Raw genomic sequence first — 24,412 nt, forward strand, 5'->3', positions numbered from 1 at the left:
GAGCTATGGATAGTGGCTAGAGAAGAAGCATTGGGACCCAAAGGTCATTGGTTCAACCCCCACCATGTCCATAGCTGGGGTGCTTTGAGCAAGCACTGATCAAGTGAGTTAAACACAGAGATGTGTGCATATGTACTTAGTAAATCAAAGTAACTTTAATGTTTTAACATGTTACGTTTTTGCAGAGAAGCGAGGTAGAGGCCCCTTTGAGACCATAGCTTAAGGGTGAAGTTGCAACACAAATCTAATCATGATGACCTCAGTGCCTCAAAGCACTCTGAATTTTTCTGCGGCTGAGGCACTGGGTACCTTCCATGATTCTAATGTCAGTCCAACCTGAGCCAACACCAGGCGAGCACACACGTACTGTTGCCTGATGTATTACTTATGTTGTTGTTGCTGAGGGGCATTGAGATGATTCAGCTGATGAGACAAGCCTACAGCGCTGTAGAAGAAGACCTGCAACGCGAGAACAGTGTTGGTTGAAGGCGTACACCTGCACAACACAGGCAACTCAATAAATCATCACATCTCATTAATTTTTAGGCATTAAAACATGATAGATGTGATGTCTTTCAGCCCATATGGTCCATTTAGCTGCTTTACCAACATGGTTTCCAACATGAGAGTCACGGCGCAGTCAAGTGCAACCAACAACTTCCAACAAAGAATGTTATCATTACACCAGATTTTTTTCGCTTTAGTCTTAAAATATACTCAATTCTTTCATAATCTTGGGCCTCAATCCCCTTCAAATAAAATTAAAATGGATAGCTCACTCATGTTCAGATGCACTGGAACAATGGAACGACCGCTTCCATTATTTCTCTCCACTGAAAATCAAATGCACCAGAACGCAAGGCACAGAGACATGGCTGGTGTTCCTTTTCAAAATCCAACCTATAGTGGGAAAGATAAGCAATCAGTTCAGCATGGTCTAATTTCTCATCCATCATCTCACAAAGATCGCACAACCGTGGTAGTGTGGAAACCGTTCCACTTTTTGGAGAAACGTGACTCTTTAACCCCAGATTTTTCATTAAGTTAATTAATTTAATTTTCTTTCTCAAATGCACTGCCAGTTATTTTGCCATTACTCTTTTTATTTTAACCTATTCGCTCAGCGTGGAAGCTAGATCAACTTCACTGCCTACAGATTTACTTGCGGCATACAGTTGGTCAGAAGCTGCTCTGTTGGGAACCGATTGTGCCTCTGCCACGATATCACTGCCCAATCAAGTCGTCCATCGCACTTAGATGACTTTGCTTATGACAAAATGGTCCTCAGAGAAGCGAGCTGCCAAATTTACAGGTGGCAAAATAACTTTAAAGGACAAACATTTGACCTACGTACAGTAGTTTGAGGCTCTGATTGGTTGTAGAGGCATAGTTGTCTCTGTATTGATTGAAACATACCCCATTATGTAATCCAAATGGTGCCTCACTCAAATTAAACAAAACATCAATAGAATGCGACAACTTTCAAGTCTCAGACCTCTTCATCTAACGTCACCATGTTAGCTGGTTGCAAAACAGAGGGAAGCTTGAGGCGAACACTGTGACTTTCAACCATGAAAATGTCGTCTTGTTGTATTATTTGGTAACAAAACCAAAAAATCAAACACGCTAACTTGAAGTTTTACGTAGCAACATTGTTTCACGGTTGCCCAAACAGAAGTTACATGTACTACGTTACCCTCCACAGTGGTTCTAATATCTTCATTAGAGATGCTTCACTTGATACAGGCAGTCCAAACTCTGTCCCCTCTGTGTCCTCCTTTGGTCAAATTGTCCATCCAATGAGTGTAGGAGAGTATAGGGTTGAGTCAGAGTCAACTTTTTAAAATAACACTCGAGGTCTCAGAGAGTGAGTGTATTAGTATGTTCTCTAAAATATGTGTTTTTCCTTATCCATTCGAGCCAAAGCTAGTCCACTGAAATATGCTAACCGCCATGTACAAGCTATAGTGTTTGGCATCCAATTAAGCCCCGCCCCTCAAAAAACATCACAGTGTTTACCAACCGTGAACGAGTCTAAGAATGAAAACTCAGTATCAGTTTTATTTTATCAGTAGTATAGATAGGGGACTGAATTATTATGGTTACCAGAGAAGGCATAGGCACAAGATGCAAAAATTAAATAAGATTAAATAAAAAATTTGGGATATGCATATATACATGTAGAAAATGCTAGTGGAGTAAAGTCTGTGTACCAGAATTAATTGACAAAATCTGTGTTTAAAATCTCACCAGGAACTTGTGTTGTTTGTTGTCACCATTCTGCTTTCCCAGCTCTTAGATAGTCAAACGAAGGTAGAACAAGGGCACTTTTTAAATAGCAGGTTCCGCATCAGCAATTAATGCATCAACCCAAACCAAGCACAACAGAGCAGTCGACCATGAATCACTTCCCACTGGTTTTACAAAAAAAAACCTCTGTGTAATTACAGTTTTTCACACCAGATTCCTGCCCTAAATTAAAAGGCTTTGTTTTGTTTTGTTTTGTTTTGTTTTTTGCAAAATTTTTGACTGATTTTGAAATTTACAATACAACCAAAGAAGAAATTATAATTCATACGGTCACAATTGGGGCATATTTAGTCAACTCGATCGATACAGATGGGACATAAATTCCAATAGTTCATAAGTTTAAGCTCGCCCAACTCCTCCTCGGCTTTAATAATTTACACGTAATTAAACAAGAAATTCAATTAGGTTTTAATCTGTTCCATGTGGGCAGGCTGCAGATGGAAACGAGGAATCCATTCAAATGGGGGGAAAAAAATAAATAAATAAAATAAAATAAGATTATAATTTAGCTGGAGGATGATGCGAGAGTGTGTGGAAATTAAGGTGTGCGTCGATTTCTATCAGGGTCAGCCTCAGCTTTTCTTTCTCGCGGCTAGTTTGCTCCAGGAATAGCTCCTGTATCTTTTTTTTTTGTTTTTTTTTTTTCTGACGACCATGGGCAAGAAATGGTTTCTGGTATGAGGGCTAAATCAGTGTCTGCGGTGGAGGACGTTTTGTGTGGTGGAATCCAGAGTGCTTTCAGACATCATGGATAGCTCAGGGGGATCAATAGACTTTCATTATGGGCGCGATCAATGCAATACAAGCTCGGGCAACACACACACACGCTACAAATGCATATTCCCTCTTACAGCTCATAAAAGGTACGAGCACACACATATAGACACGCACAAGCGTTACTGTTACCATTAATAATTAATTGAGCTCAGTCTTAAGTTGGCGGACCGTGAAATTCAGTGGTTTGATTGGGTGAACTTTTTTTTTTTATCTCCAGACTCTCAACTTATCCTTCGCTGTAAAGGATACAGCTGGTAATAGGTTTGGTTTATAATTTAATGCTACATGCCTTGAGTGGGTGTTTTTTTTTTTTTTTTTTTGTCTAATTATAGTCTTCTCTCTGTGTCCAGCTCTTTGCTTCGACAGACTTGGGCCGCAAGTGGACTTTACTTCAGGAGAGGGTGACCAAGGACAAAATCTTCTGGTCAGTTCAATTTTGTTTTAATTCATTTTTTTTTCTCTTTATTGGATGAAATGTATGTGCACTACCCATAGACTGTATATAAATATGGACAAGGTTTCATCACTTCCTTGCATTGGCCAAAAACTAGGCTCTGCTCGACCTCCACCAGTTACAAGGACATGTTGGATTATACACTGTGCTTGTTTTGTTTTTTTATTTGTTTGTTTGTTTGTTTGTTTGTTTGTTTTTTAAATGTTTTTCCAACTCCCATGGTCCCAGGGAACCACTTTATAGAGCAGTTGGCATGGCAACTGGTAATCGCTGTTATGTCACATCCTGTTTCCATGGTGTCAAGTAACTAACTAAAGCTTGACACTTGAACATACACCATTATGTTAACTACATAAAATGATAGAAACCATCATTGAACAAAAAATCTTTATTACTATATTTATTATTAGTTTGGCCCAGGTCCAATCCACTAATATGGAAGAGGTGGAACTATACCGTAGCTTCCAGCCACCAGGGGGAGCTCTACTTGCTTTGGCTTCACTTTTGAGAAGCCTCTATCTTTATACTGTCTACGGCACTACCTGAATTCATATCTAGCAGAAACACATAAACCAATACACAATACAGGTGTTTTTAAATTTAAACATATTACTATTTTTAGGCAAACAATCTGAGGCTATATATGGAAATGAAGCCCAGATGTGTTGCAGTGCCTCGTGGTTCGTGTCCTAATGAACCTGTATCTCTTCCCTGAGCAGTTCAAACTGTTTTTGTGCTGGTTGAGTCCTTTTACTTATAATAGAATGAATTCAGTACATCTAATGAAATGGCTAGTCTGGAAACCTTACGTTAAATGTGAATGCACATCAAAAAAAAAAAAAAAAGTGCAGAAATTATGAACAAACTTCGTCAGGTGATAAGTGCTGTAGAGTTTATTTTCTGAGAAGATGTGCTCTCATTTAAACAATATAACTACCAGAGTTCATCTGTACATCCCAGATATTCTAATGCTAACGGATTAGTTTAATTAGTTTGCCATTGTACAGATAATGCCTGCTCCAGTTGTTCTCGAATTAGCAATTTAAGAAGTTTAGGTCGTTAACTGCTGCAGTTCATGCAGCAGAACCTTTTTATGGGTGGATATTTACGCACAGCAGGAGAACGTATGGCTCTTTTCCCATCCCACATGTAACATTTCAGAGCTTGACAGCTGTCTTTTCACTCTCATTTTTATTTTATCTCATGCCTCTCATTTCTTTCTGCCCATCTTCTTTCCTCCACATTTTAATCAAATTAGCTTGTTCTTATTCATCCCTGTCCTGTTTGCTTTAATCCGCAATGATTTGTCAAAATGTACACTGTTTAAAATACAAACAGTGCACTCTTTCTCATTTTTTGAAGGTCGAAAAGGGGTTGCGAGCTCCCCTTAGTTTGTTTCACCTCTTCAGCAGTTGCAAATGAGTTGGTTCACACGCCCGGGCATCTGTGATTTATACCGCCAACTGTAACACACAAATCATCCCCACTCTGCGCTGTAGAAAAAGAGGGGTGGGAAAGAGAAGCAGGGAGGGTAACAGAGGTGGTAACAGTTTGAATTTAAATCGCACGTCAGTGTGTTAAGAATGGACGTGGGCACAGTTAGCCTAGCTTAGCATAAAGCCTCGGAGGCTGGTGGATTTACAGTTTTAATGTTTTGACCTAATGCTGGAAAAGAATCACGGAATTCCAAAGTCCTTCGCATGGATGTCTGTGTAACTTCTGTGGCAATTCATCCATTATTTGATTATTTGAGTCTAGATTGGCTAGACTACACTTGGTTGCGTACAATACAATGCGATTGGAGGTGTTGGACCAAGTAAGAGGAGGAGGAATGTATTTAATACTATTGTGCATTAGGGGTTTGTGCCGTTAGATCATTTTGTCTTACAGTCAAAATGTAGTTTGCAAGCCAAAACAGTGTAGACACCCCTGCGCTAGACAGACTGACTAATCAACACCATTCCCATTCTTGGCGCTATGCCGCTTCGGGCTGTCCTATCTCAAAGTCTCAAAGTACATAATACTGCCAGTGAATATGAATAAGTTCCCATTAAGTCTTGTAACCACAACTCCTGTATTGAAACAAAATGTAATTTGTCTTAGCCTGTGGTAATTTGCTTGAACACAGCTTTATTCAGTAATAGATCCCTCGTGAGGAAACTGTGAACTGAAATAATACAGGTCTTAAAGCTCGATATCAAGAGTTCCTCCATGAGACGGGGCCAAAAAATAAGCTAATGATGTCGAAGTCATTTCCCAGAGGTTAGGATTTCTCTTCATGTAGACACAAAAGTACCAAATATGGCAGCCTTGCAATGTCACAGTGCCAATAGGACTCTGGGAAGCCGCAGTTGCTGCATGTAAATTCTTCATGGTTGTGTTTGCGTGTGTATTCATGCAGAGGTTACACAACCAAGGTGTGCAGTGTGTTTTGCTACATAATGGTCTTTCTTCCTTGGTACCTTAACAATAACCTCTGAAAGACTCGTAATGAAACAGAACTTTTATCGCGTTTCATTTTTCATTTTGGTTCAGCCTTGCCTCTTGCATAAACCCTGAGATTTCTTTCTTCGGTCCATAGTGAGTTAGAGCCTTTGCTGTAGGAGGTAAAGAAATATTTCTGTTAACAGTTAGTTCAAATCAAGAGAGGAGGTTAAAGGACTATGAATTTTGGAGTTGCATTCACCCAGTTAACACACACTGCATTTGCAATTCATTCACATACATAAACAAGAGAACTGGTCGATTACATTGTTTGAGTCAGTATAAAGGTCAAGGAGAAGGGATGAATGGTAGCATCAACCTAAAACCAAATTTTAACCCATTGTAAATAGTCCAAGTCACTCTGTTGGAAACAAATTTAACTTTGTGACACTCGGATGGTGTATATGACGTCACCAAAGGCAGGCCACCCAAAGGACTTGAGAAGCGAGTCAGTCCTTTGCTAGAGCATAATCAGTTCTCAATGGAGCCGCCCTTAACCAAAAACTTGTGGCCAACAAAGTCAGGCTGACTTAAATAATAACTTACCCCCCTCTGCAATCAGCTTCTACGCCTTTTCCTTGGCTGCCATGGTGATGAGTTCTGCCCAACTGAGTAGATACCTAGGATTAAAATACGTACCTCGTCATTTCAATCACCTCCTCCCAAAGCATGTGTACTCTGCAGTTATTTTTCTGATGAGGTTAAGGCCAATAATACGTCGACAGCTTTGAGACGCATGTGAAACTCGCATCAATGTTTTTAGCAGCTAAACACACTGATATGAGCTAAAAGCTAAACTTTAGCCCAAGTTTCGAGGGAACACAACCAGTTTTTAGACAATTCTGTAAAGATAATTTACAATATTATGAATGTTAACAATGGCAACATTTGTGTCTAAAGATGTGGTAGGCTGCTGTATTTCATTCACCATATTTGGATGTACTTACTGTACACGGTAATGCTGCAACCTGTTCCCACATGTGTAGATGCAACTGTACATACAGTTTGTACGTGGTCAGAGGAGACAGCTTTAGCTAGTTTTTTGGGGATCTGGTTTAGCCTTGCCTGTGGCCTAATAGTCATAAAAGCAACAAGAGAACAGGAGCCTGCCAGCAGGCGCACATAAATCACTTTAAAAACAGCACATTAAACCCAATCTGCCGCTGGGGTGGTCTGTCCAAATGTGTTCCGGTGGGTCTTGTTTTCTGTGATACCAGGCTGCTGGCTTTTTGTGTTTGTCATCGTGAATGGAAAGAAACAGCAGTTCTTTTTTAAATTGAGCTGGCGTCTTGCAGGATGACAACTGACAACAAAAACAAAGGCGGGTAGGTGATAAAAATGAAATGCTGCGAAAAGCACACGGACATCAGCTTAATTGAGTGGCAGTGAAACCGGAGCCAGGATGAAGCCGAATTCCCTCACAAAGGGATGTTTTTGCGGTGTGTTTGCATTTCTTCAGTTCTTATCAAATCTACAACACATCTATCAACTATATCTCTCTATCGGCAATCCCCTGCTTCAGTTTCAGTCCTTTAAATCCATCTTCTTTAATTTCCATGAGGAGAAAATCCTAGGCACTTTGAATGTGACGAAAGTCTAACTGGACCAAAACATGATAAATGATGTATTGCCAGTGCAGAGTGTACGTTCAACTTGGCTGTCCTTGGCATTTGCATTCAAGCATGCACTTTTATGCAGAGTAACCTGCACTGACTGTGACGGCGAAAGGTTCAACTGCTTGATCAAGGACACTTGAGGCCGTCACAGAGGACCTGTTGGTGATGAGTACTCTAACAGATAAGAGAAACATGCTGCAAGATGCATAATGAGCTCTGCAGTTCATCCCCTTCCATCAGCCACACTCCTATTCATGGTGACCTCTTGTGGTCGTACAAACAACTGCGTTACCCGGTCTCCACTCAGGGTTGTCCTGACCAGCAGTGAGCACTGAGCCTTTGGTAAATTAAACCAATGGCATCATGAATCTGGTTTTAACAATTGCAACATAACTACATCAACAAACGCATGCACACATGGCAAAATCCTAGAACCCTAGAACTGGATGGAGTTAAAAGGAATAAGAAGAAGACGTTAATTAGACCTTTCAACTTGCAGTTACTTCGTCACACATGCTGTTTGCAAGGGAGAGAATTAGCTGTGCTCAGATAACTGTCATTGCATTCATGGGGATTTAATGAGTTAGAAAAAGCTCTGTACAGGTTGAGGAGCTTTTTGTAAACTTGCCCAACTAACAGCAGTAAGCAATACTCATTTTGAAGTTTGAAGCTTTTATTACACAACTCTTATGCAAGAATAATATAAAACAAGAATCTCAATACTGGACAAAATACCCCTGAGATCTTTGAATTATTTCTTACCCATTAATTCAATAACTTTAAAAATATTTGTATTTTCCAATACATAAGCACGGAAACTGCCATGCAGTTAGGGGTTAGGGTTAGGGTATGTGCAACTAAAACACATACATGTTCGGTGGAGTTGCAGTTTAACCAAAGGGCATGTGCTGATTGCCACAATGAATAAGTTAACACTTTTTCTCTGTTTTTTTCTTGATACTTGTGTTTACACTCATAAAGCTGTGCAATGTTGAAATAAAGAAGGTATATATATAAAGATATATATATATATATATATATACCGGTGGGTTGCATGATTATTTTTTTTTAATTCAAAATACACAATTAACAAAAAATAACAGAGAAAATGAAAATGAGATTATTACCGTTATCAAGGTAGTATGTCTAGTACTACTAGTATTTCAATGCTTTGTAGTAGCCAAAGATATGGATACACTTAGTCTATATTGAAGTTTTGGTTTCTGCATGACAACATGTGAGTAAGTACGTACCTGGCCTTGGAAACCAATAACAACACTTTTATCTCTCAATAACTTGCTGTGTTACCTTATTTTGGGGCCTTATGTCTCAGTTACTTTTATCATTTGTGTTTTCCCCATACTAGTCCAACTGCCGGGCTCCATGAGTTTTACGTGTGTTAAAGTTGTGATGTTGCTGGATTTACTCTCGTCAAATAAGGGTTAATTACACCACAGAGCCACCATGTGTTTCGTAGGACTGCAAATGGGACTGCCTGAACTACATTCATAAAATATTCATGGAGGTCACCTAAATTTGTCTTGGCTGGTTTGAGAATGAACTGTAAAATACTAATACAAAGTAGATCAAATAAAGTTTTATGGATTATTTTATGTGAGTCGACCTGTACAATATCTATTCTATGCTTGAAATCCTTGGCGTCCACAGTTCACTAGCCTAACTGACCATACAGATTGACTAAAGAAGCCTGAACCTGAATCCCTTTTTTGGGTCTGTGATTGATCTTCTCCCCTCATAACTCTCTTCCTCTCTTACTTCCCCCCCACACACCCCATACCTCCACGGCCTGCTAATTGCTCGTAAAGTTCCTTTTATAGGGAAAGTAACGAGGTTCTAAATCTCCACTCTATCTTTACGGGGCTGGGGAAATTTCACAGACTACGCCACATAGTTCTAATCAGATGAACTGCTTAGTTTACTGCTCACTGAAGGGCACGCAGAGCCACTGTACTCTAGTATTATTTATCAGTGGGCTTCTAAAAAAAAAAAAAAAAAAAAAAAAAGAGGACGAACAAGCGTATAAAAATTTTGGGAGGCTTTAAAGCATGCCATGCCAGGCTGAGTTCACGAGTGTGCTTCCCAGGAAGAGCTGAGCGCTGCGTATTTACTGAGGTACCTGAAGGGGATATCAAAGCATATCTATGGCACACTTGTATGCTCTGTGGTTATACACTCAAATGAACCGTTGACTTTTATTCCATCCAAAATAAATAATCTCCACTGGGTGACATGATTTATATTCCTAAATCTGAATTAGTTCCAAGAAGGCCCTCGTACTATTCTAATAGTAGAGTCTGACAGACCAATCTAGGTTTATTTGCTTCAGTCGAGACATAGAACCAATAATGAAAGTGCAAATATTACGTTATTAGGTCTAGAAAAAAGACATTTGATGAGCGTTTTTGCCAAAACCTTTTCTTTGACACCTGGTTACCAGATGATGATTATAACATAAAAATACTTCATTTAATTAAAGCTTCAACTGGTTTAGGGTTAAATTAGGCATATATTGTGATTACTGTTAATAGCAAGTTTTTAAAGTACTTCAGTTTCCTTACAACTGCCATTATATACCCGTAACCACCCCAACCTCCACACCCACAATGTGTTAATTTGCAACACTTTTACACTGAAAATACCAGGTTGACACAGGATTTTCAGACCTGGTTCGATCTGCCTTTGGTGTGCTTTCACATCGCCAGCAGTCCCGGGTCTGACCTGATCATGTAACAACATATTTGATTTGTTTGATTGAGAAAATGGACGAAAACCTCTGCCGCCCTTCAGAGATCGGTCTCCTATGGGAGCAGACCAAATCTTTGTTCTGTTGTTGAGCTGCTCGCAGCCCTGGAGCTTCTGCAATGACACAGTCAGAATGTGACCGACAGGCACATCAACGCCATCATGTAAATTAACGTGTTGAAGAGGCATTCTTGTTCTCATCGAAGCCGAGCTGGGCCGAACCGATAGAATCATAGGTCAATTACCGGGGTCATCCAACCGGGGTCGAAAACCAAGGTCAACCCTTTCACATGGAATGAGGGTTTTTTGTTGTATGTGAAAGGGACTAGAAAGTACTCTTGACTTCCTCCATTTTTATTAAATGTTGGCACCCGGTCTCCTGAGGTGCAGAGCAAACCAATAAAGATGTTTTCTTGTCTTGTCTTTGTTTTGCGTCGTTAAATCTTATTCTTTGTGTTGCAGGTCTGTGTCTGGCGTGGACGTGGATCCCGATCTGGTTCACATGGAAATGCAAGACACAAGTGGAGGTGAAGTGGTGTCACATCTTTTCATTCTTCATATAGCACTTTTAGAGAGGCCGCATTCTGAATGCTGTGGCAAACTAAAGCTGTGCGCAGCTTTTTCTGAGTTGGTTGCGCCACTGGAGAAACAAAGGCCACACAGAGACGAGCATTGTAACGGTGCCATCATGGTGTTTCTTTCACAACAAAATGAACTGCATGCATGACTGAGCGTACGGAGCAGATATTTGGAAGGTTCGCACCATTAAGGTGTTCAGTGAAAGTGTTCAGCATGCTCTGTTTGCGTATAATCGCTCTACTGCATAAAATCTTATTTGTTAACCACAAATGAAGCCACTGAACTGTATAGACATTATCCAATGCTAGCCAGCTAGCTGCCTCTTTTTTCCACAAAATTGCAAAGGTACTAAACCTCAACATAGACGCAGATAGCTAGTAGTTACTTAGGTCCAGTTTTCATATATCCACAGACATCAGCTTCACTCTTTTGTATGACTTGCTGAGGTGTAGAATTAAAACTTCCATTTGAGGCAGCACTAGTTACCAGCAGTTGAAATGCAGGAAGTAGTAGAGCTTACCGGTTGACCTTGCTGCAGGTGAGCTGGTAGTGTTCATATGTGAGGGGACAATAGGGTATTAAATGGGGGGGTTAGTGTCCTCCGGGACCTGGACAGGTTATCATATCGGCTGAGTGGCAGACAGACAGGTCTGCACTTAACTCCCCCTTACCAGAGGGCCAAGAGGGTAATAGAAGTGTGTGTCTGAGATTGTGTGTTTGCCATTGTGGGGTTGTAAATGTCTGCATGTGTTCAGAATCCTTATCCACAACTGGACCTGGCCTCCTCGGGGTCTCGCAACCTGTAATCCCCTTCTCTAAATAAACCTGAGCAGGCAAAGTCAGAGAGGAGTGACAGAGTGTGAAGGGCAAATGGAAGGATATGTCATTTTTTTTCCTGTATTTTTCCATTCCACACACACACATTTCTTCTGTAAAAATATGAGCACCTCCGAAAAGTTGAACTTCTTGAGGATACGTGCAGCGTTTTCTAACAAACGTGCGAAGAGACGCTGCCTGCTTTGTGGAATCTGTTGGACAGAACAAGGCTGTCTGTGTTTGTGGAGGGTGAAGAGGAGAGGCTGTCTGCCTCGGCCAGCTGCCCAGACATGGGCTGCTCTCCTTGGGTGCAGGCGCCGCCACATGGTCCCCTCCCCTCATGCTTTTCATTCTCCTTCTTTTTCCTGCTCCTTTCTTTCTTGCCCGGCTAGATAGATAGTCCAGAGGGGCTGGAGCAATCAGGCATGCTAAACCAATCTGTTCACCATGCGCCGTATTCCACCCCCAGCCCGTCACATGTGGCACGGCCAAGGTTAAACGGTGGCACGCTACAACGAGCGACACCGAGTCAGAGGAGTCTCTGCCGAGACAAGGAACTGTGCCCGTGCTGTGTCAGGGGGTGTTGTGTCTGGGACCGCTGCCTCACAAGAAAGAGAAAGGACTTGGTGGTCGATTGATGGATGAGCCCCATGTGCAGGGAGGCTGACGTGGAGTGTGTCTCTGCATGGGTGTCATTAGAGAGACCGATGTGCGTGTACCTTGCCCATCCTCCGATACACACAAGCATGCATGTGTTCACACATCGTCAGGCATGGAGGTGTAGGCACATGTAGTATTTAGATTTAAACGAAAGGTTCCACACAGTATGAAATTATTCACATGTCTATTTACTCAATAAACCTCCTTTTATTGCCACCCCAGTTGCACAGGTGCGTGAAAAATATGTGCGTGCTCAGCAAGCGAGGGCGTTCGCAGGTGTGCGAAGATAGCAAGCGGCAGGAAAGAAACGTATGGGCTGCAAGCTGGAATTGAACACTTAGCCCGATCTAATAGTTTTGTACTGAGTTCTCCGCCGTATGCTGCTCTGATTAAACGTCCGGACTTTTCAATAAATTAGCCGGTCCATTTGTTAGACCTGGCACCTCTCGGAACATGGACGGAGAAAAGTGGAGTGCAAATAAAGAGGAAGTGACTCTGATGTGATGCAGAGCGGCTTACGTTTTCTATTGCTTTTATTCCAAAGACAATCTGACTTGCCACACAGATTTCAAAATATACCACTGTTAGGAATCCACCACATGAATTCACTTAAATTTGCTGTTAAAACATTCATAAACTAACTTTGAAGTTACGACAGAGTGGGCTGTTTATTGTTTTGCAGAGATAGCTATGGAAGTTAGCATGCTAACCAGTTAGCAGTGGCTTGTCTGGTCTGTTATTACGACTAATACAAGATGGGTTAGTGAGTCAATGATGTTTTAATTCCAGATCATAGACAGTATAAAGCTGGACGGCGGAACTGCTCCCAAAAAGTGAAGCCAAAACAAGTAGAGCTCCCCCTGGTGGCTGGAGGCTGCAGTATAGGTCATAACCTCCACCTTTTCCATGTTATGATATTAGTTCAAGGTCTAAACAGTGTCTAGGTAAAACATGATATAAAGAAATTGTAATCCTAGTCTAAGATTATAACCTTTGGTCAAACATATTTGAAGCAACAGGTATGAAACCTTAAAGAGGATTGTTTTTAGTCTTACCTCCACTTCCTTCCTTACCCACTCCTTACAGCGGCCATGGACATTAGCAGCCTTGATGTGCTGTAGAGATGATAGAAAGTCTGGATCACAAATGAAATAGCGTTAGAGAAAGGTACAACACCAACGCTTTTGCAAATGCTCCTTATAGAGGACTGCATATTGCCAGACAAACTCTGAAAGAAGAGAAAGGAGAGAGAACTTGTGCTGTGAAAATTTACATTGAGTACATTTGAGTTTACCAAGTGAGCTATTATTGGACACTCCAATCCTCGCTAAGTATGGGCTGGATTCGAGCCCGGACTGTCTCCATCCAAGTGTTGTTTGTGGGGGAAAGTTGGCCTCGAGTCACTCTGTTGGGAACTGATCATGCCCTGGCAAAGATCTGTGACCACTGAACGTGGTGATGGACAAAAGTGAAATGGCGATGTAGACAAACACATCACAGCCGGAGAATTAATCGGAATACCGGCTTTAGTAGTACAGTTTGCAACAGTCAAGTAATGTCACTCTAATTTTAATATTCAAGAAAGTGGCTCTCTTTTTTCCTCTCTTGATCCATTGGTCTTCTTCTGGATTTCCGAATTTTATCTCAGTTTTTTCATAATTCTCTTTGAAGATTTGAAGACTCCCTGACCGTTCCTTCATTTCCCCCATCAGCGCAATCCTAGAAAAGTTCTTCTGAGGTTTAGGCTTTCCCTGAAATCCGCCAAGCACATCTACGCTACATAAATTTACCAAATACTGCATGTGGTTGAAATGTCAACAGATGTTTAATATATGAGCAAACAGTTAGATTTTTAAGAAAGATTAATTCTAGTCCTGAGATAGACTGGGGTCCTGTCCCAGGTGTACCCATCTGTCATCCAGTGACATCTGGGGTAGGCCCTAGCCCCCCGAGAACCTCCTGTGGACCAGCAGTTACAGAAAATGAATGAGTGAACATTAATTCTCAAGATGCTTTGTGATTAGATGTTTTCATTTTTAAAGGGAAAACCTATTTGAAGACATCAGCTGAGGGTCAAACACGGGTTAGGGCTATGCATGTGAACTGATAACCTCACACATGTGGGTTTTGCAGGCCAGAGAGTGTGAAGATGTGTGTGTGTGTGTGCATGACTGCTTTCTCCACTGCCAGCTTCTTGTCACCTCTGGGAGGAGAGTAACGGCGGGATTTCAGCAGCCAGTGTTGCTGATGCAGCTGCTGCTGGTCGAAATTCAATAGTGGGGAAAGGGGGGTACGCTTTGCAACAGGCGCTAACCTCTGTGTGTGTCTCTGTGAGGATAATCCCTCCTGGCCATTTGGATGCTGGAGTGGCTATATGTCTATGGGGAAGCTGTCATATCTTATGGAGTTTGGAAAATGATGTCTCAATTTTTCTGTTCACCTAGTTTTTTCCTCTCCTATGTTGTCTTCTATGCCCTCTGCAGCTTCTGTTTTTTTTTCTGTGCCTAGCGGCCTATCTTGTTTTATGTACTGTATGACATAGGTCTTCAACAAGGGGTCGCGGAGGTACTGCAGGGGATTCGCAAAATCTTTGGTTGATAGACATTTTATATATATATATATATTTGTAATTTTCCCCCACAAATTTAAATTTCTGTAAATACACATCACCATGAATCCAACATATTTCAGATGACCACTTCACCCGTTCAGCGATACAGGAGCTGTCTCAATAGCGCACTGTTCCACACTAGATCTGTGTAATGTATGATTTGAATAGCTTAATATTGAATGCAAAATTACAATGATAATGTATATTTATAAATGGCACTAGGCCAAGTTTAATATAGAACACATATAGTAGGCAGGGGTCCCTACTTAATCTCATCATCAGTTTGGGGATCCTTGGTCTGAAAAACGTATTTTTCCCACCCATCACATCTTACATGACTACATTCATTCATAGTGCAGAGATTACTTCAGTAATTAAGTGAATTCAGTATAAACAGCGGGTTTAAAATGTGTATAACACGTATAATTGACAAGAGCATATCCCAGAATATAACATTTGAGCACTATCCAAGTCGAGTGGCAGTATTAAAGACCCCAGAAGATTTTCCCTTTTTTATTTCTTTTACACATCACCGCCAGTAACCGTTCTTCTCTGTCTGCCCCTCGCCTCTCTCCACAGGTTACCTCTACGTCACCTGCCTCATCCAGAACTGTTCGGACAAAATGGTGACGGCCCAGTTCCTCGGCAAGATCGATCACAACTCTCTGCTGGTGCAGGACGACTACATATTTGTCAAGGTAAACGTCGTCAACTCCAAAACCTGTTCTCAAATGGAACTAGAAAAAAGAAGAAGACAAACTAAGATATATATTTGTTTTTTATTGTTTTTATCTACGTCCATCGTATTAATGATGAACCAACACATTTACTTTTAATCCTGTTAGTCATCCGTTTTATACATCTCATTGCTTAGTATTAGGCCCTAAACCAACTTTGGCATAAATGGTGCAACTCTTAAACTTCAGAATCTATGAGGTACTTTGGGACAGCAGCCGAGAGGTTTTATGAGGCCTTAAATGCTCTGACCTGAAAATGGGTGTGTGCAGTGCGGTGCTCATAATTTTACTTTCATAGTCAGGATATGTGAACTTCCACTTCTTTGATGCTTTCTGTTAAACTGCACGAATAACTTTAGAAAAAGGCTGTTAACGCTGGGTTCAGACAGAAGCACAATTTAGACTTAGAAAAAAACTAAAAATAATGACTGTAGGCTGGTACACTCAAAGAAGACGCCGTGGGTTATTGGCACTTTAACTTGTCTTGTAATTGAACATGCTGTGGAAGCCCTCACAAGGAGTCCAAAATGCGAGGTAAATCATTGCGCCATTCGCGCTTGTCTTGCGTCTTCCACCCAGAAAGTCTCATTTATGAGTCAGTGTTTTCCCTTTCCAATAAGTGCCAGCGATATTAAACTGACCTTTCCTCAACTTTTCTTCAGTTTTTCATCAGTGACACAGTGAAGTGTCAACCAACCATATGTTTATCATGAAATTATATGGTCCATATTCAGTCAATTGTTCTGTTATGCTTGAAAAATGGAAGAAAAATAAGAAGGGCAGGAAGTGACGACTACTATTGGATTACCGGGAATATAATATGCATTTTTTAAATGAACCCTTTAGCAGGAGGTCCAAGCGCTTGGCTAAAGGCTGTTACACACTCTGAGAGAAGCACCTAGGACCCTCGTGTCACAGCAGCCCGGCAGAACCTAGTGGTTCACAGGACCAGACTAAAAACTAAAGGGGACAGAGCCTTCGAGGTGGTAGCTCCGAGGCTCCAAAGGAACGTCCTCCCCCTGGACTGGAACAGTCTTTTAAAGTCCAAATTGAAAACCCAACTTTTCAGGCAGGCTTCCAGCCTGCTTTAGCTGGTCACCTGTTTCACCTTTTAAATTTTCATTTCCATTGGTTGTATTGTTGAGTGTTGCTTCATACTCGTACTGCAAAGTTTTACGTACTTTACTACTTTAGAACTTTTTTCTTGAGTCGGAAAACTATTCTGTCGTTGGTCAAAAATCGGGAGTGGGCGATCTCTCCTGGGCAGAGATGGGCATACGTACATGTGTATGGGTGCATACTGAATGAACGGTGCGATCCAATGGACACATTTGTCAAAAGCAACTGCTCGACATTTGAAAATCGTAAGAAAAGCATGTCTTGCACAGTCTCCTACAATGCTTAGTGCACCTGACGTATACTGCAGCGGGAGAGGCCTATGAGGACTTCCCTGGACTTCGACACTTGAGTTTCTCATGGCGTATTAATGACACGGCCAAAGTTAACTTTGCTTTTGTTCTCGCAGCCCTAGGAGCGAGAACAAACTTCTAGCATCAGAGTTTGGAATAAGCTTTTCTCACCTTGATGGCATGCAGCCACCCTTAATCTTGTTAATATTGCACAACATCATTGAAATCATTTTTTTCCACTCCTGTTTGCCGCTGCCTGAAACATTTTGACCCAAGGCAGTTGATAGCAGTCTTTTGTCACTGTAAATTGTGGAGCAAAACCAAGCAGACAATAGCATTTTGAATTTTAAATACACAAATGTCTCACACAGCAGCTATTTCTTAATCCCTACTATTTGCACCTTTGAATTACGGTTACTAAATCCTGCACCTTCCTTGTTATTTATTATAAATCACCATTTGTGTATACGCTGTATCTGTCAGTGTATCTCTTCAGCATGTGTTTGCACTCTCTGCTGCTGCTGCCTGCTGTCTTTTTTTTTTTTTCCTTTTTTTTTACTGATAAATCCCGGCCGCCCAGATAACATAAAGTACTGTCTGCTTGAAATGGAAAAAGAACAGCTACATGGGACAGTGTGCAGAATTAATCTTGCCTTGTCTATAATTGACTTGCCATGCAGTACGGTACTGCACTCTCTGCAGAGGCCGGTAGCAGAATCCCATTTGCATGTGATAACAGGAGAATATACATGAGCCGGTACACCAGGGCGGGATCTCCATAGTGGGGAAGAACAGCGGCATCTTGTTAAAATGTGTTCATGTCTATTTATGAGTGTTTAAGTTTGTGCGTGTGATGTGAATATGTGTGGAGGGTGGATTCTGTATGTGTGAGAAGAATTAAATCCTCATTAGGCAACAATGGACCTGTCCATTATCCTCTAGGGATTATCTTCCCAGTACTGCATGCAATATCACTGTAACTATGACTGTAACTCCTCTATATCAGATATAGGGACAAACATGTGCACTAATCGTCACCTGGTTAATGGAGTGAGACAAGAGATTTAATTTACCCTTTAAAACCTCTCAAGTCAGAATGGCCATACTATAAGTTCATACTAGTAAAAGTTTGGATCCCCTTTTGCCTTCTGAACTGCCTTAATTCTTGGTGGCATACTTTCAACAAGGTGTTGGAAACATCTTGTCCATATTGACATGATAGCATTGGTTGCTGCAGATTTGTCGGCTGCACATCTATGATGTAACAGCAACAATACTCAGGTACGCTGTGGCATTTAAACGATGCCCAAAGTGAGACAAGAAAATATCCCCCACACCATTACACCACCACCACCAGTCTGAACCATTGATACAAGGCAGGATGGATCCATGCTTTCATGTTGTTCATGCCAAATTCTGACCCTGCCATCTGAATGTCTCAGCTGAAATCGAGACTCGTCAGACCAGGCAATATTTTCCCAATCTCCTATTATCCAGTGTTGATGAGCCTGTATGGACTGTAATCTCAGTTTCCTGTTCTTAGCTGACAGGAGTGGCCCCCGGTGTGGTCTTCTGCTGCTGTAGCCCATCTTCTTCAAGGTTGGACGTGTTGTGTGTTCAAAGATGGTATTCTACATTCCTTGGTTGGAACCAGTGGTTATTTGAATTACTGTTGCCTTTCTATCATCTCCAACCAGTCTGCCGATTCTCCTCTGACCTCTCACATCAACAAAGCATTTTCATCCACACAACTGTCACTCACTGGACATTTCCTCTTTTTCGGACCATCCTCTGTAAACCCTAGAGATAGTTGTCCATGAAAATCCCAGTAGATCAGCACTTACTGAAATACTTCATTTTCATAGAGGCACGTCTCAATCATGAGCATGTGTTCATTGTATGCATTGTAAGTTTCCTAGCAGCACAGGGTGTTTCATCTCTTAGGCTACTGGGCTACCAATTGCCTTTCCTTTCCAGATTGAAAGGGATTAATGCTTAAACTGAATGGTTGAGAACATTTGATTTCATTGGAAACCAGACCTACATAAGAATATCTATTTAAACCGTTTTCCAAAACTACATAAGTAAAACTTAGATTTTGCTATTAAACATTAAAATATATTAAAATTATGTGCAAAATTAAAGAATGCATATGCATTCATTTTACAGCATGAATTATAGGTGTGAGTCCATATTTTTCCTTGAGCATGAAATACTTCTTAGCAAATACAGCACGTATAGGAGATCCGTATAAAAAGTTCAAAAGAAAACACTTCAAGACAAAGTAACACTTGACAGGTCGCCCAAACTGCAGCCGGCGGAAAAATCACTTGAGCTGTGAAAAAGAACCCAAAACAAGTCATCACCACCAGCCTAGAGAGTGCAAGTGCGAATGTGTCACTGTAGTGGAAGACTTGGACAGCACAATTACGCTGGCTTTGCTTCAAGATCACCAAAGGCTAGATCAGAACTCGGAACGAGAATGTTTTATGAACAGGCACAGCCCAGGGGGAAACTCCGACGAAGTGATGGAAAAACGAAAATTGTGGAGAAAGGCATGAAGAGGCAGTTATCCAATTACCCACTCCCAGACTGGTCAGTCACTTTGACCTGTTACACTGACATGATATTGACCTGTTGAACATTGAACTGGATTCTGTACACCCGAGAATGCATATGGAGTAAAATATTAGCTAAAAACGCTCTCATTAATGAATGATTTTTAGCTTAAAGTGGCAAGAATATCAACCATAACGGTACGTTTAATATACTTTTGGAGAGCAGTGCACACATACACAGTTGCTGGTGGTCCTGTGCTTCTTATCTTGATGTTAAAGCGGCACAGAAATATGCAGAGTCAGAGCTGAGAGTGCAGCATTAGCGCCAGCCCACACACACACACACACTTCATCTCACCCTACTTTGGAGGAAAGTGATTCCTTTTGAAAACACAGTCGACGCCGCTTCCTTCAGGGGCTCTGATTTAAAAAAAAAAAAAAAAGAAGAAGAAATAAAAACAAAAAAAAACAGCTTTCATTGTTTCATCACTTTTTCATCACTGCTCAGCATTAAAATAAAGCCACGCTCATCTGGCCCTTTCAATCACAAACGGTAGCTGTAATCACAGCTCAATCTGAACTCCGACAGCAGATATCCAAGAGCAAGGAGGAGATAAAAAAAAAATATTAAAAAAAAACCTCTTCCCACAAAGCTCAAAATAGAAGCCCTGACTACAAAGTTTTCTACGGGATTTTGAAAGGTGCTCTAAAAGTTCTAGCATAGCTCACCTTATAAAAAAGAAAAAAAAAAGAAAGAAAATGGCGACATGTAGTGTTTTTTAAAAAAAAAAAAAAAGAACAGCATCTGAACCCATCACTTGGGATATGACATGTTCAGCTCCTGTTTTAGTCACTCTCAGTGACTCTTCCTCCATCTCTTTCACCAAACTTCCTTTGCTAAACCGTAGCCTCAGTTGTTTTGGTGTTCTGGTTTAGCACTCTCACCTGGAGGGTAGCATGACACTGCCTTTTACCCTGTTTCTGAGGCTAACACTACCAAGGTACTGTATGTACAATGCGGGGCATTTTTTTGTTTTGTATTTACCTCTTGGCTCAGTATGAGTCATCAACAGTAGATGGTGAACTATGCACCTCCACCTGGAGTCAGCTGCACACTGGCAGATGCTGAGTATCTGAGTTTGTCTGGAGAAAAAAAATATGATTCTGTTTGTCTCAAAAAAAGTATTTGGTTTCGAACTTTAATTTGCAGTTTCTGGGTGCTATGTTGTCTATGTTTTCTTTTTTCTGTATCTCACATCTATGTTATAGCTTTGCAACACACATGTTAAATATATCTCCCTGGATAGAAATCTTCAAAAAGTAGCATTAAGAAATGGCATTTTGATAAGTTCACACTGGCTTTGTTTATCTTATCCTTTCTCTTCTTCCATTTCACAGGTCACCACAGGGAATCGCACCAAGCACTATGTGTCCTATCGGCGCAACGAGTTTGTCCAAATGAGGTTTCCCAAGTATGCCTTGCCAAAGGTAAAAACACAACAAAACTCACACATCATTCATTGCTGATAACGATTGAACCTAAACTGTAGGTACAGTTTGTTCGTGGAGAGAACCTGCTGTTATACTCAGTCCCAGGTGCACATGGTGTTCCTCAAGGATTTGTGCTGGGTACGCTTTCGTTTACAATCTATCTCAATGACCTTCGATATATTGTTATGGAATACACATTTATTGATATGCTGATGACTCCCTACTTTATTTCGAAACTCAGCAACAATGAAACATTAAAAAAAATAAATAAATAAACATTTTTCAAAACCAACCCCTACGTCCCCTGTTTACTCCCTGCCCCAATAATCTAAAATGAGAGAGTGGATATCACAATCTCGCAGCATCTTGCATTGCTTACTGCAACAACAACCTCTCTGGTATTCCCCAAGAGACTTCGCTCGAATTAATTAAAAGCACATCAGTTCCAACAAGGACCCACAATATCACACGCATCCTCATCAAGCAGCAGAATAACCTAGCTTCCATAAAATCTGTGGATTCTACCGCTTAGCTTCACAGCCTTCCATAGTTTGACTCCATGTGAATGTAAGATCTTGTCCATCCTTAAACCTAAAATTGTGTCTCTACGGTGAATCATCCCACAGATACTTGATCAGTTTTCGGGGGAAGAGAATTTGGAGGCCAGGTCAACACCTTTTGTTGTTCTTCGTGTTTTTTGAGTTGTTCCTAAACCATTCATGATGTTGTAACTGATCTGTGTATTTCATTTGTTTAGTTTACTTATTATAATACATAATGAAATAATTTAAGTGGTATTTGCAGCATTATGCATAGTATAGTATACAGTAAGCTATCCTTATATACTATTCCATCATCAAATCAAATATATAATTATTTGCTAAAGCACAGGTTGGATACTGGCTTATCACCAGCTGCAGACTTAAGGTAATGGGTGAACTAACTTATCCTTCACTCCACCACTACGCTCTGCTCCTTCATTGGTGTCAAATGTCAGCGTACCAGGTACCTCCACTCGAATTCATCCTGGTACTGACCTGAAACACTATAGCCCTCATAAAATATTCACCGCCGTGCATTGATCCAGTCGCGCCTTGTGCGACTGACACTGCGAAGACGATAAATGAGCTTCACTTCGATACAAGGCGGGACAGGAACCTTTGCTGTCAAGCGTCAGGGGCACAGGGGGGCGTTTTAGCGTGACACCGGACCCCGGCCTTATTGACCTGACCTACACTGATTGAATGCAGAGCAATGGGAGGCGTCTCATGTATTTTTCAGCCTTAAACTCAGAAAAGGGAACCTTTAAGACAATCACTGGTATTGACAGTCAGATGGAGAGGAATCTGTCAAGTTTTGCAGCTACACACACACACACACACACACACACACACACACACACACACACATTCTCCACTAAATGTATAGAATTACTCTTGCTCAACTCCAGCCCACCACTTAAAGAGATCTTATGCCTCAATTGTGTGACGACTTCAGCTGCAACACTCAGTGATCCTTAAGAAAGGTGAAAGGGATTGGATTACACACACACACTCCTTCCAAACAAGTGGAGACAATAGAGATCAATTTAATTAGATGATGGGAGACCGCTGGATAAATCCGTTTATGTAAGTGTGTGTGTGTGCGTGTGTGCGTGTGTGTGTGTGTGTGTGTGTGTGTGTGTGTGTGTGTGTTAAGTGTGCCCTAGTTGCTTTCTCTCTTGTCTCCTCTCTCTCTACATGTGTCCTCTTACTTGGGTGAGCAGATAGGTCACACTTTGCAAGCCTTTTAGGTCGAGCGACATGGGGTGAGTGCCGAGGGAGAGACACAGAGAAGGAAAAGAGGGATGGAGAGTGAGAGAGAGAGAGAGAGAGAGACTGAAGGGAGGGGTGAGTGACTGTGTGTGTGTGTGTGTGTGTGTGTGTGTGTGTGTGTGTGTGGGAGTGTTTCCATGATTTTCCACTGTGAATAATTGAAAGGCTGGAGGATAAAAAATGCAGAGGCCATCAGAGAAAGCAGTTTGGCTCGGTCCTGCGAGACCTGACCCGAGTTATGGATTGAACACACACACACACACACAAACACACACACACACACACACACACACACACACACACACACACACACACACATACATGCACGAACACATGCATACAGCTTGTTGGGCTGTGAAGGTAATAATTGTCCCCTTTCACTCTGCTCCCATCCCCTCTATTTCTGTCCACGACTCAGGATGCAGTCATCTTTCCTATGTACTTTTAACACTTTCTTTAACAAAATGATTATATAACCAGAGTTAGAGTTTGCTCCTCTAAACCAGACAGTGTCTCGCTCAAGGGCATTTCGGAATTTGGTGCTTAAAAGCGAGTGGAGGCACTTCATTTTCATCAAAATGGTGCCAGGACATTTATTAAAACATTTTGTCCTTGTTAAACTTGGGTTCCTTGTATGACTGAAGGTTGATAGGTATTGTCTTTGCGTTGCAAGGTAACATCCCACAAAGGCAGCAGGTTTCCTCACATTAAGTCAAACTACTTGGCACACTGGCCGATCATGCCGTGATTAGAAGTTTGGAAGAAAGTTTGGAGAAATTTAAATTTGCGAAGGAAAATGAATATATATCTATATATATATATCTATATATATGTATATATATGTATATATATATATACATATATATATATATATATATTAGGGCTGCATGAGAAATCGTTAAAAAATCGCGATTTCGATTCTCACATACTTGTGATCTCATTTCGAAACACAATGATTCTTAAGCATTTTATTTCACGAGCGGTAACAAACAAATGCTCCCATTTCTTCCTGGATTTTTTCAAGCGCCTCTGAAGGCAGCATTGCCGTTGACTCCTCTCTCGACCTATGGTAAAGCGTCTTCGCAACACGTGATTCCGTCAGTGGAGGAAGCCCGCCTGCAGTTGAGTGTGTGGAAACAGTGATGGAGAGAAGCAGAGAGAAGTCAGCGGTAAAGAGAGTTAAATGGATGGCGAAGAAACCCCTGGTGGTAGTGGCGAGAGTGACCCACAGAGTAAAAGTTCATTTGCGCAATAAACATTTTGTAAAAAAAAAAAAAAATCGTGCCAAAGAATCGTGATCTCGTGATTTCAGCCTATGCCCACCCTATACCAA

At 41.2% G+C, this 24,412-nt stretch overlaps 1 protein-coding gene across 7 annotated transcripts in view; it reads left to right on the forward strand.

The window, feature by feature from the left end:
- The window catches only part of sorcs2 (sortilin-related VPS10 domain containing receptor 2), a 308,443-nt gene that overhangs the window by 245,672 nt on the left and 38,359 nt on the right, over nt 1–24,412 (forward strand). For all 7 annotated transcript variants that reach the window (XM_047592596.1, XM_047592588.1, XM_047592604.1 and 4 more), the window contains exons 5-8: nt 3,438–3,511; nt 10,867–10,931; nt 15,650–15,768; nt 21,173–21,262. In XM_047592596.1, the coding sequence (XP_047448552.1) occupies nt 3,438–3,511; nt 10,867–10,931; nt 15,650–15,768; nt 21,173–21,262 (348 nt within the window). The remainder of the gene's footprint in view (nt 1–3,437; nt 3,512–10,866; nt 10,932–15,649; nt 15,769–21,172; nt 21,263–24,412) is intronic.

Source organism: Mugil cephalus, chromosome 1 (assembly GCF_022458985.1).
Source record: "Mugil cephalus isolate CIBA_MC_2020 chromosome 1, CIBA_Mcephalus_1.1, whole genome shotgun sequence".
Classification (NCBI taxonomy): domain Eukaryota; kingdom Metazoa; phylum Chordata; class Actinopteri; order Mugiliformes; family Mugilidae; genus Mugil; species Mugil cephalus.